The 11,851-nt window shown below is 47.2% G+C and overlaps 1 protein-coding gene across 3 annotated transcripts; it reads left to right on the top strand.

Moving 5' to 3' along the window:
* The first annotated feature begins 256 nt into the window (after positions 1-256).
* Positions 257-11,623, top strand: C1H19orf12 (chromosome 1 C19orf12 homolog). Of its 3 annotated transcripts, none has more exons than XM_028877727.2 (3): positions 257-416; positions 5,230-5,399; positions 10,613-11,623. In XM_028877727.2, exons 2-3 carry the CDS (start codon positions 5,240-5,242, stop codon positions 10,876-10,878), a joined length of 426 nt encoding a protein of 141 aa, XP_028733560.1. In that variant the 5' UTR covers positions 257-416; positions 5,230-5,239; the 3' UTR covers positions 10,879-11,623. The 3 variants fall into 3 exon arrangements, with proteins under 3 accessions (XP_028733560.1, XP_028733562.1, XP_028733561.2); XM_028877729.2 differs by lacking the exon at positions 257-416 and adding an exon at positions 604-807; XM_028877728.2 differs by lacking the exon at positions 257-416 and adding an exon at positions 819-1,081.
* The last annotated feature ends 228 nt before the right edge of the window (positions 11,624-11,851 follow it).

Raw genomic sequence — 11,851 nt, 5'->3', positions numbered from 1 at the left:
CTTAAGAATACTGGCTTGAGGTCCTGAGTTCAATTCCCAGCAACCTCATGGTGGCTCACAACCATCTGTAGTAAGATCTGATGGTGTGCAGGCGTACGTGTATATATAAAATGAATAAATCAATCTAGACTTTTCATGGGAAACAGTCGGTCATCTGGAGGCTCGCTACATTCCCCAGGCAGAGAGTACAGACTGGAGTCCACACTTCCAATTGGGTGGCAGCCCAGCCCAGCCCCACTGAATCGTGCCTACTCAGCAAGACTTCGTTCAGGGTTACAGTTCACAGTATTGGGACAGCTCAGACCCCTGCTGCATCTTCTACCCAGGAATCCGGGGGAAAGGCCCTACAGGTCACAGACCCAGCGCAAAGGGTGCTCAGAGAGGACCTTCCAGGAGCTACCCGGGTTCCTAGACAGGTATAGGGCGGGGTAGCCGGGGTGGGGGTGGGGCGCAGCGGGTCCTCGGGCCACAAAGTCCTCTCCAGGGTCACCGCAGGGTTCCCGCTTCCAAGTCATGGTCTCGGTCTCGGTGCCAGCCAACCAGACACTGGGGCGGGGTGGCTGCGGGGGAGTAAGGGACTCGCTCCTGCGCACTGAGGGTCCTTCCCCAAAACTGGCCCAGCTTGGGGACCCGGACCCGCGGGGACCCAGAGCAACAGCGACCCGGAAGGCCCGCGGAGCCGGAAGGCGGGAGGGCGGAGCCAGGGCGGCAGTGGCCTGTGAGCTCCTCTCTGGCGCTAGCGGAGCGGAGCCGGCAGAGCGGAGCGGGTTTCTTGTCCCCGCGGTCCCAGGCACCAGCACGGTAAAGGTGCGCTCAGAGAAGCTAGGGTCTGCGGAGCCGGTCGGGCACTCCACGGTGTCGGGCACACTGCTGTTCGTCTTCATGCAAGGAATTGAGGCCTAAGCTGAAGTACTGAGGTTACCAGCTCCGCGCAAAGCCAGCACGGGTGTGCGGGAGGGCGCGTGCGCAGTGCCGGGAGGGGACCTGAGCACTAGCTTGGAGATAGTCAGGAAGGGATGTCAGGGGCTCAGAAGGCCAGATTAGTTGGAGTTGCGGTTGAGAAGCGTTCTGCTATGACTAAGTAAGTAGATAAAGTGCATGTAGGCAGGGGTGGAGGCCCGGGCAGAGGGCATTGCGCTGCGGAGTGCACGAGTGCCTGGTGTCAGCCCCTGGCCAGCCCAGTCTGAGAGCTATAGGTGAACCTACCACTGACGCCTTCTCATCTTTCAACTTATGATTTTTGAACTATCAGTCCTCCTACCATATCCTTTGCAGCACGTGTGCCAGCATGCCCTCGATGTCTTATTTTTAAATACCAACCGTCAAGTAATTTAAAAACAACTTTGTGTGGTGGAAGAACTGGATGATGAACTTTACAGAGGCCAGATTGCAACCTGGAGTCTGCAAATTCCAGAAAGGGGAACAAGATAGTGACTTCTGGCCAAGGGCCTGTTCTCCATTCACTTTCTGTTTCGTTTCTCCCCCAGCACACATCGGGAATTGGAATCCCAGCTTTGTCTAATATTGAGGTCCCTGTTAGCTCTGAAGCCTTCTCCCTTGTCCCTCACAACTTAATTGAACTCAAATCAGGCTGCTGTCCAAAGGTTTGACTTTTCACCTCCTCTGTGTATGTCCAGAGCCCTACTGTCACCTTCCACTAGTCAGAGCTCTGTGTTAGTATCTGCTTTCCCTATGGCTGGCAGGTGGACTTCCTGAGATCAGGACCTCGTTTGAGGACAGCATTATTGAAATAGTTGTACTACTGTAGAAAGGCCCTGTCTCCTGCATCCTCATCTCTCCCTGTCACTTACAGACACAGGTGGCCCTGGTCTGGGAGGAGGAACAGGGCATGTTTCCTCTCAATTTCTTGAGCCTGAAGAATGAAGGAAATGAAACACTTTCACAGGGACTCGGGAGCCGGGGTCGCAAACCTTTCTTTCACAACAAATGCCTGTTGCTGCTGTAACTTCTGATGTTATTCTTCCAGAAATTTAAACCAGCCTTGCCTTGCAGCCACAGACTGCAGAAGCCCAGCTAGAGTGGAGCTTTCCTTGCCCAGCTCCCCTGCTCCCTGGCACTGACTTAGCTGGGCTGGGTGGAGATTGGGAACAACATGTGCATGTTGGTACCTTATCTGCTCCATGGGTTTTGACTTAAAGTTATTCAGAACAGGTTGGAGCTGCCTCTGAGTAGATAATCGAGGGCGAAATGGGTAGGTACATTAGCCTGCTCCCCTTGTCCACAGTTTTACCTTCTGTAGTTTCAGCTAACTGCAGCCAAAGATTAGGTGAAAATTTTCAAAAATAATCAATTCATGAGTTTTAAATACCTAGTAAGTTTTAAATCATGCGTTTTCTAAGTAATTAGAAATTTCATGCTGTCTAAATAGTGTCATGAAATCTCATGCAACCCTGCTCCATTCTGCCTAGGATGTGAATCTTCCCTTTGTTCAGTATATCCACAGGGTGTACCCTACCCACATGCTAGTCACTCAGTAGCCCTCCGCTGTCACATTGTGGGTGCCCCGTGCTTGTGCTCAAGTAATTTCGTTTTACTTAATAAAGGCTCCAAAGCCTTAGAGTTACAATGCAAAGGAACCAGGGCATAAAAGCTGGAAGAACAGATTAATCAAGCTTATAGCATCTACTGATGTCTCAGAATGTATTCTTTATGGATGAGGGGGCACTACTGTATGCATCTCTGCCCTACCTCTTTCACATGCATTGTCTTGTTATGCAAAAACCATTTTGAGAGTGCAAATCCATTTTTCTGCAGAGAAATGATATGTGGAGTGGTTTCTGTGTGCTGATGCTGCAGGACCGGAATGGCACAAGCCTTGTGCTTCTGAGCATGGGTGGTGTCCAGCTGTCTTCTGAAACCTGAGGCTGCACCTGACTTTTTCCACTGTAACTGACAGATCAAACAAAAAGCTGGATCTGCACCAAAGCTAAACTAGGAAGTGGTTAGGTACTTTACAGGATGGGAGTGGGGTGTTAGTCTTTTGAAAGGAAGGCATTCATCTAAAGTTTATCAAACTGGATAAAGAAGCCAGAGACGGTGGTTTCAAACCTATAATACCAGGGCTTAGGAGGTTGATGCAGAAGTACCAAGAGTTCCAGGTTAGCCTTCTTACAGCAAGTAAAGAAGTCTCAAAAGGGGGTGGAGGTGAGAAAAAGGAACATTTCTAGGGGCTGGAACACAGCATACTTCTTTCTCTTGGGAGTGTTCAGGAGTTCTGAAAAATAGCCTTTGTGACAATGTGGTGGCTCCATGGGTTCCTTAAAGGGCTCAGAACTCCCAGAGCCAAGGGGGCAATTTTACATTGAGAGATTCTGATTCTGCATACTTCTTGGCCATAGAGAGAAATCAACCCACTGACCAAAGCCCAGTATAACCCAAGGCTGTTGACAGTAGCCCAGGACTTCATCAACAAGGTCCCTTACCTGACAGGTCCCTCAGCCTCATGGGAACAGGAGGTGTGGGAGTCTTCTAGAAGTGTCAGCTCTGCTGCCTTTTCTCCCCAACCTTGTGAAGTGGCCTGTCAGTGTGTGGGCTCTCCTTACCCACCAGTCCCTCTGTGGGGCACAGTGCACCTTACCTATGGCTATGCCTCTGCCTATCACTTCCCAGCTGGCATGGCAATGTGTCCTGATTCTAGCAAGTTGTTTACAATCATTGTTCTTAAGGGCTCTCTGTCTATCATTTCATGTACCTTGCAAGCCCCTGGAAGTCTCTTGTTATTTTGAGACAGGGTCTTGCTCTGTAGTGCAGGCAAACCTGGATCTTACTATGTATCCCAGGCTGGCCTCAGACTTGTCCTGATCTTTCTTCTACTTCCTAAATACTGAAATTGTAGCCGTGAGTGAGCCACCATGCCAATTGCCAAGCCCCCAGAAATCTGATTTATTTTGTTTTGTAATGGCTTCATCTTGGTAAATCATATTATTCCTGGTTTTCTTTATTTTTAATTAACAAGTCATTGTTTTATTTTGGCAGAAAAATCTAGCAATCTAATCCATGCTGGCCATGGGTTCATAACTCCCCTGCTTTAGCTTCCCCGGTATTGAGAGTATAGCCTGTGCTAACATACCTAGGTCTTGTCTCTGCTCACAATGTCTCCACAGGGTCTGCACTGCCCTCTGCTCTTTGCAGTCAGTCATTCTGCATCCCTTCTATGGACCCCTTACAAGGTCCACCCTCTTTTTTTCACTGGGGCTCAAATTCAGAGCATTTTTCATAAAGAACTACATTTTCACCCCCATTTTAATTCTGTCTTAAAGCTAAGTATCCATCTAACTCCTGGCTCTGGGTTACCCAGCAGGCACATGCCAGGGTGGCCTCAGAATCTTGTCCGTTTCCCCCCTTTCTGGCTTGGCTCAGATACCTTGTCACATGCAAGAGGCCATATGGCTGGGGATTTCCTGTCCCTGCCAGACTTTATATGTTGAAGGTTGCAAGGAGCCACTTGAAAGGCTGTTGGTGTGAGAGAGGTCAGGCTTAGCTTGCTAGAGGACTGGTAAAGCCTGTGGCTGAGGTTGCTTCCTCATTTGTCAGGGCAATCAGAGGGCAGAAAAGACCTTTCATCCACTCTGCTGCTTCCATTTACTTGTTAGTTGATGCCCAACTTCTTGGCGACAAAGGGCTGTGTGCCTGTCTGGCATGCACATGGCCAAGCAACTCTTCTTTCCAGAAGGTGGATGCTCTTCCGAAGATGTTAGAAAGTGATACATTTGGGTCAAAATACTCATAAGCTCATTAAAATTCCCCTGTTCAGCCATAGAGTAAAATGGTGCTCTGCCTGGTATCCTGAGGCAAAAGCCTGAGGCAGAAGGATTATGGTCTGGAGTGTGTAGCAAGACATTATCTCAAAATAAATGAATAAACTAAATAGATTGGTCTGGAGTATGTAGCAAGGAAGGCCTTATCTCAAAAATAAACAAAATAAAACAAATAAAAAAACAAAAACAAAAATGGGGGCTGGAGAGAAGACTCAAAGGCTAAGAGGACTGGCTGCCCTTTTAGAGGACCTGGGCTTGTTTACCAGCACCTGCATGTTATCTCACAACTGTCTGTAACTCCAGTTCCAGGGGGTCACTGGCCTCCAAGGGCACTGCACACATGTGGTACATAGGCATACATGCAGCAGAACATCTGCATACAGTTTTTTTTTTTTAAGTACACAATTGAGCAAACACAAAAACCACTTATCTTTTTGAATTGTCTTTTAAGGTCTGACAAGATGCCCATCTTGGTAGATGACATCATGAAGCTTCTATGCTCCATTTCCCAAGAGAGGAAAATGAAGGCGGCTGTCAAGCACTCTGGGAGGGGTGCCTTGGTTGCGGGGACAGTGGCCTTTGTCGGTGGTTTGGTTGGTGGCCCACCAGGAATTGCTGTTGGTGAGTGGGGGTGTCTTCACATGTATAGCCAGCCTTGGTTCAGGCCTATAATCCCTGCCCTGGGGAGGCAGGAACGTGGAGAGTTCAAGGATAGCCTAGGCTACATAGTATGTTCCAGGCTTCTGGCATGTTTGAGGAACCACAGGGAAGAATGACCTGGTAAGAATGGTACCTACCACATACCCCATGTGGGGAGTTTCTAAGGCCCACTTGCTTCTGTGTGTAGTATGTTCTGTCAGAACCACAGCTTCCATGTGATACAGGCTTCCCTTGGCCTTGGTGTTTGAATCTGTTAGACCTGGGAGGCACCTTTCCTCCAGGAACCCACTGGTTCTGCCCTTTCCCTAGAGATGTGTCCTTGAGTATAAAGGTATTGAGGTGTCTGGGTCCTCCAGATGTCCCCTCCATATGTCACTGTTACCATGTTACCTGAGAAGGGAGCCAGAGAAACTACATTTGCCAAGTTCCTTCTATGATCAGTTGCTCACAGCATGACTGTGTCTTAGTTTGCTTTCTATTGATGTGAGAAGATACCATGACTAAAAGCAACTTGGAGAGGGAAGGGTTTATTACAGCTTATAGTTCATTATGAAGAAAAGTCAGGATGGGAACTCAAGGCAGGAACTGAAGCAAAAGCTATAGAACGCGGCTCGTTCACTCTGCTTGCTTTCTCCTGAGATGGCCACCACGGACTGTTTGATACAGTTTAGCTGGCATCCCCACCACAGGATGGGCACCTGCCATGTGCACTGGGTCTTTACTGACTACTGTTGTGTGCTGACAGCCTAGGGTACAGTCCTTCCTTGAACCCAGTCTTCTAGAAGCTTTTGCTAGGTGATTTTCAATCCTCACATGGTAACAGGGTGGGCAGAGGGAATATCTTTAGCACTGAGTGTTTCCTTGCTTGCTGACAAATGTGTCCACCCCTCCCCCCAGCAGAACATTGCATTATATGAAAGCAGCATTTCATGGAAATGGAAATGCATGGATGGCCCAAACCTTCACCTTTTGTGTTTGCAAATTCTGTGAATTCAGGAGTCCGGACTTCAGCTTCTTCCCACAAAAGGAGAAGACAAGCCCATTTCTTGTTTCCTCAGTGACACTCTTGCATTCCCACTCCTAGCTAAGTGCCCAGGGGAAGCCTGATTGGGGCTAGTTTATTACATAGCTGTGTGCTGTCTCTGTTGTGGGAGACTATGTTTTATTCACATTGAGTAATGGCAGATATTAGAATATATAGGGACTCGCTGCTTCTGGTCCCTGGTCATGGGTGGTTGCTTCATTTCCCATGAAAAACACAGGAATTCTCCTTTGTGCATCGATGTCCTGATAATCCTCTGCATTATGTGCTGTTGTAAATCAAATATTGGTGTTCTGTGAAGAGTTAATGCAGATGTGTGTGTAGTACAGTCAGCTCAAGAGGCTCACTGGTGTCAGGAGGAAAAGTTCAGTCAAACTTGTGAGTGAACTGGTTTTCCTTCCTTGGAATGCCTCTTTCTTTTAGAGATTGGCTCCCTCCCCCCTGCCCCTGCAACAGTATTGGGAGCCAGACGAGCTGTCTGCTTCCAGGGCAACCCTGCTTGGATTCAGAAAACATGGGTGTCACTCTCTGTCTTCTGAGTCCAGCCTACAAGTGGGTTCTCACTAAGCTGTGTTGTCTGTTTACTTAATTAAATATTTATAAAGTTATTTTTTTATTTTATATGTATGGATGTTTTGCTTGTCCATGCACTATATGCATGCAATACCCACAGAGGCCAGAAGAGGGCATCAGGTTCTTTGAAACTGGAGTTAAGGATGGTTGTGAGCCTCCTTGTGGGTGCTGGAAATCAAACATCAACGCTCAGCAAGAGCAGCCAGTGCTCTGCTCTTAAGCACCAAGCCAACTCTCTAGTCCCACCCACTTTTTTTGAGCTATGATCTATGTACCTCAGGCTGGTCTGAAACTATGTATTCCAGATTGGACCTCAAAACTGAGATCCTAATGCCTCAGCCTCCAGAGTGCTGCAATTACAATCATGGTATCCCTAGCATTAAAACAAACATTTCATCTTGGAATACTATTATATACATGTAGAAGTTGCAAAAATTATACAGAAAACCCCCATGTGCCCCTCTGCCACAGTTAGTTGCGGTGGGAATGTTTCATGGTACGCTGTGGGGACTGAGCAGCCAGCACTGAGACAGTACTTGGAGCCATTTCTGTGTGACCAGACCTTGCACAATGGCTTTGGTTTTCTTCCAGTTGCCACTTTTTTTTTTTTTCTTCAAAGTTTGAGACAAGGTCTTATTATGTAGCACTAGCTGTCCTAGAACTCACTATGCAGACCAGGCTGGTCTCAAAGTCACAAAGATCCCCTTGCCTCTGCCTCCTAAGTGCTGGGATTAAAGGAATGCACCACCACACCCAGCTGACACTTTGTTTTAATGACCCCATTTTCCTTAGTCTCTTCTGGCATGTGACAGTTTCTTAGGCTTTGAGTGGTTGTCAGGTGTTTTATAAAATTCTCAGTTGTATGATGTGCTTCTCATGAGTCTTGGGAGGGAGCACCTCAGAGGTGACATGTCTTCTTTATCAGTCCAGGGGTACATGACATCCTGTGGCATCTCCAGTGAGGCTGACTGTGGCAACTTGGTCAAGGTCATATATGCTGGTTTTTTTTTTTTTCCACTCTAAAGTTTCTGTTTCTCATCCCATATTCTGTTCTTTAGAAATGACTCACTAGGGCCGGGCGTTGGTGGCGCACGCCTTTAATCCCAGCACTCGGGAGGCAGAGCCAGGCGGATCTCTGTGAGTTCGAGGCCAGCCTGGGCTACCAAGTGAGCTCCAGGAAAGGCGCAAAGCTACACAGAGAAACCCTGTCTCGAAGAAAAAAAAAAAAAAAAAAAAAAGAAATGACTCACTAAGTCCAGCCAGGCTCATCTGTGACTATCTGATTGCTAATACATACAATTCATGGGATGCTTTAAAGATGCAGATCTGATGTTTCCAGTGGCAGCAGCTGGTTGGCATACAATAGCAGGTGTTCCTTCAGGCAGGAACCTAGCTTCCCAGACCACCACAGACCCTTCTGCCCTCTCTACACTTGTTATTTTGAGAAAGAGTCTTACTATTTAATCTTGGCTGTCTTGGAACTCCCTCTGTAGACCAGGCTGGCCTTCAACTCACACAGATCCACCTGCTTCTACCTCTCAAGTGCTGGGATTAAGAGTGTGCCACTACGGGCTGAAGAGATGGCTCAGTGGTTAAGAGCACTGGTTGCTTTTCCAGAGGTCCTGAGTTGAATTCCCAGCAACCATGTGGTGACTCAGAACCATTTACAATAGGATCTGATGCCCTCTTCTGTCATGAAGATGTACAGGAAGACAGAACACTCACACACAAATAAATAAGTAAATAAGTAAATAAGTAAGTAAGTAAGTAAATAAATAAATAAATAAATAATAAAAAAGAATGTGCCACTAAACCCAATGTTCTTCTCATCACTTTGGATCACTTAACCTGGTCCTTGAAGGTTCTTTAGTTTGACACCTCTGCCCCTAGAGGACCTCCCCTCATCTTGGGTCATGCAACATGGCCTGGGGACATGGAATTTTCCATCCTACAAGATCTTCAGGTTCCATAACAGCATGATTTAACTTTGGCCAGAAAGTTGCATTTAAAACAGTATTTCTTTCCGGGCAGCGGTGGCCCATGCCTTAATCATGGCACATGCCTTAATCCCAGCACTCGGGAGGCAGAGCCAGGCAGATCTCTGTGAATTCGAGGCCAGCCTGGTCTACAGAGTGAGATCCAGGACAGACACCAAAACTGCACGGAGAAACCTTGTCTCAAAAAAACCAAAAAAAAAAAAAAACCAAAAACCCACCAATATTTCTAAACTGGGCAGTGGTCATCCACACCTTAAATCCCAGCATTTGAGAGGCAGAGGCAGATGGATCTCTGTGAGTTTGAAGCTAGCATGCTAGCCCTGTACAGAGTGAGTTCCAGGACTGCCAGGGCTGTACAGAGAAACCCTGTCTTGAGAAAAAAAATTACAAGTAAAAACTGAAAACAATGTTTCTATCTGAGGATGTATCTCAGTGTTAGAGTACTTAGCTGGAACTCTTGAACCACCCTCCCACTCCCACCCTACAATATCAAGCACCTGGAAAAAATGAAAGCAGAAATCTAAAAATAGTGTTTCTAGCTGGTTTTGGTGGCTGGCACACACTTGTGATTCTCAGCTGGGATGCTGAGGCACGAGGAGCAAGAGTTCTAGGCTACCCTGGGCTAAACAATAAGACTTTGTCACTAAAAAGCAAAGCAAGAGAAGGTAAAAGTGTTTCCATTTTTGGAAAGAGTAATTATATTAGCTCTTGTCTTGTTTTTATTTTTTAAAAATGGAATCAAAGGCAGTCTCCAAGAGAAACAACTGGCTTACCTCCAGGGTCATTTCTCATGTGAGTTCTCTGGGAATTTTCTAAGCTCAAGGGCATGTTTCTTATCAGCCACTAATTTTTTATCGACTTGATTATTTTGGAAGGGGGAACCTCAATTGAGAAAATACCCCCACTAGACTGGCCTATGGGCAAGCTTGTGGTGCATTGTCTTGATGATGATTGATGTGGAAGAGCTTGGCTCATTGTGGACTGTGCCATTCCTGAGCTGCTGGTTCTGGGTGTTTTAAGAAAGCAGACTGAGCAAGCCAGTAAGCAGCACCTCTCCATGGCCTCTGCATCAGCTCCTGCATCCAAGTTCTTGCCCTATTTGAGTTAGTTCCTGCCCTGACTTTTCTCAGTGATCCAGTGTGTCCCGAGAGTTGTAAGATGAAATAAACTTTTTCCTCCCCAAGTTGTTTATTGTTTGGAAACAGCTCAACTTCTCTGTCTCTCCAAGCAAGTGGTTTCCCAGAAGACTGACTTCCCTCTCAGCCCTTTCTTTGTGGAGACAGATTGTTCTGGGAGTCGCAGGGATGGGAGTGTTCAGTGAGGTGGGGAGGGTGTAAGTGGAGGTCATGGGGAGGGACATGCATGGGTGCCAATTACTTGGGCCAAATGGACTAGAGACCGCATAAACCTTTGCCCTGCTGACTGCCTGGCAGAAACTGAGCTTGCTGTGACCTGCTCATGAATGTGCCCACTTGTCATGACAGAGGCTTCATTCTCCGCAAGAAACCAAGGCCATTGTTAGAGAATGAAGCTCACTAATTGAACCTTTCCTTGTTTCCCAGGGGGGACTGTTGGGGGCCTGTTAGGTGCCTGGATGACGAGTGGACAGTTTAAGCCGGTTCCTCAGATCTTAATGGAGCTGCCCCCTGCTGAACAGCAGAAACTTGTTAACGAAGCCACGACCATCATCAGGAACTTGGACTGGACAGATGCTGTACAGCTCACTGCTCTGGTCATGAGCAACCAGGCCATGCAGCAGAAGCTCTTGGCCATGCTCACCACCTATGTCACCAAGGAGCTGCAGGCCGAGATCCGCTATGATGACTAGGCTACTCCCCATGGGGGATGGGCTTTCACTTGGATGATTCTATGGCTCCCAGAAGGTGACCAGGGAATGGAGGATGCCTGGCAGGTACCTCTGCACATCATCAGCATTGACTGTATGCTGGAGTACAAGTACATCCTGTTGGACTGTCCCCTGCTGAAGAGGCTTTGGCTATGTGACATGGGCTGTGTGTGTGTTATGGAAAGGTACAGGCTGTTGGCATCCACAAACAGCTTGGGAGTCCTCTTGATCCTGTAGGTCTAAAAGAAGTTCTCTTATATTTTTGGTTGTGAGCCTAGTCTTTAACGGCTGAGCCATCTCTCCAGCCCAAGAAGTTCTCTTGTTGGCTGGCCAACTGTGCTGGATGATCCTCTTCCTATGAAGGTACCTCTAAGTATCTGTCACAGGATTGGACCCCCTTAGGCTCTAGGGTCTTGGGGTTTAGAGCCAGCTCTTGCCAGGATTGTGCTTACCTGCTGAGTGTTCCCCTTTTTCACCCAGGGACTTCCCAGTGGTCTCACAATGATAGTGGTTCCTACTTTGAGTGAAGCCACAGATACCAGGCAGTCTCCATACTCCACCATTGTTTATGCCCCAGGATCTCTGGTTAAGCTTCTAGAGTCTTTTGATTTCTTATGGAAAATCATGGCACTTATTTATCTTTTATTTTTATTGTCAATTCTGGACCCTTCTTATTCTCTACACTTTTGTAGTCTAAGTTAATTAAACTCCATTTCTTACTATGTTACCTGGGCTGGCCTTAGACTCTTGGGCTCAAGTGATCTTGCCACATAGCTGGGACTGTAGGCTTGTGCCATCATACCCAGCTTTACCTCAAAGACTATTCTCCATGTCACTTTATCTGTTAGTTCTTCCATGTTCTCTATCCCAGCTCAGTTTCCTCTGGGCACTGGCTGCAGTCTACAATTTACTTGTATGAAAAGACAAAATTAACAATGAATCCAGTTCAAAGATC

Source organism: Peromyscus leucopus, chromosome 1, assembly GCF_004664715.2.
Source record: "Peromyscus leucopus breed LL Stock chromosome 1, UCI_PerLeu_2.1, whole genome shotgun sequence".
Taxonomy (NCBI): domain Eukaryota; kingdom Metazoa; phylum Chordata; class Mammalia; order Rodentia; family Cricetidae; genus Peromyscus; species Peromyscus leucopus.
This window is presented reverse-complemented; position numbering and strand designations above follow the sequence as displayed.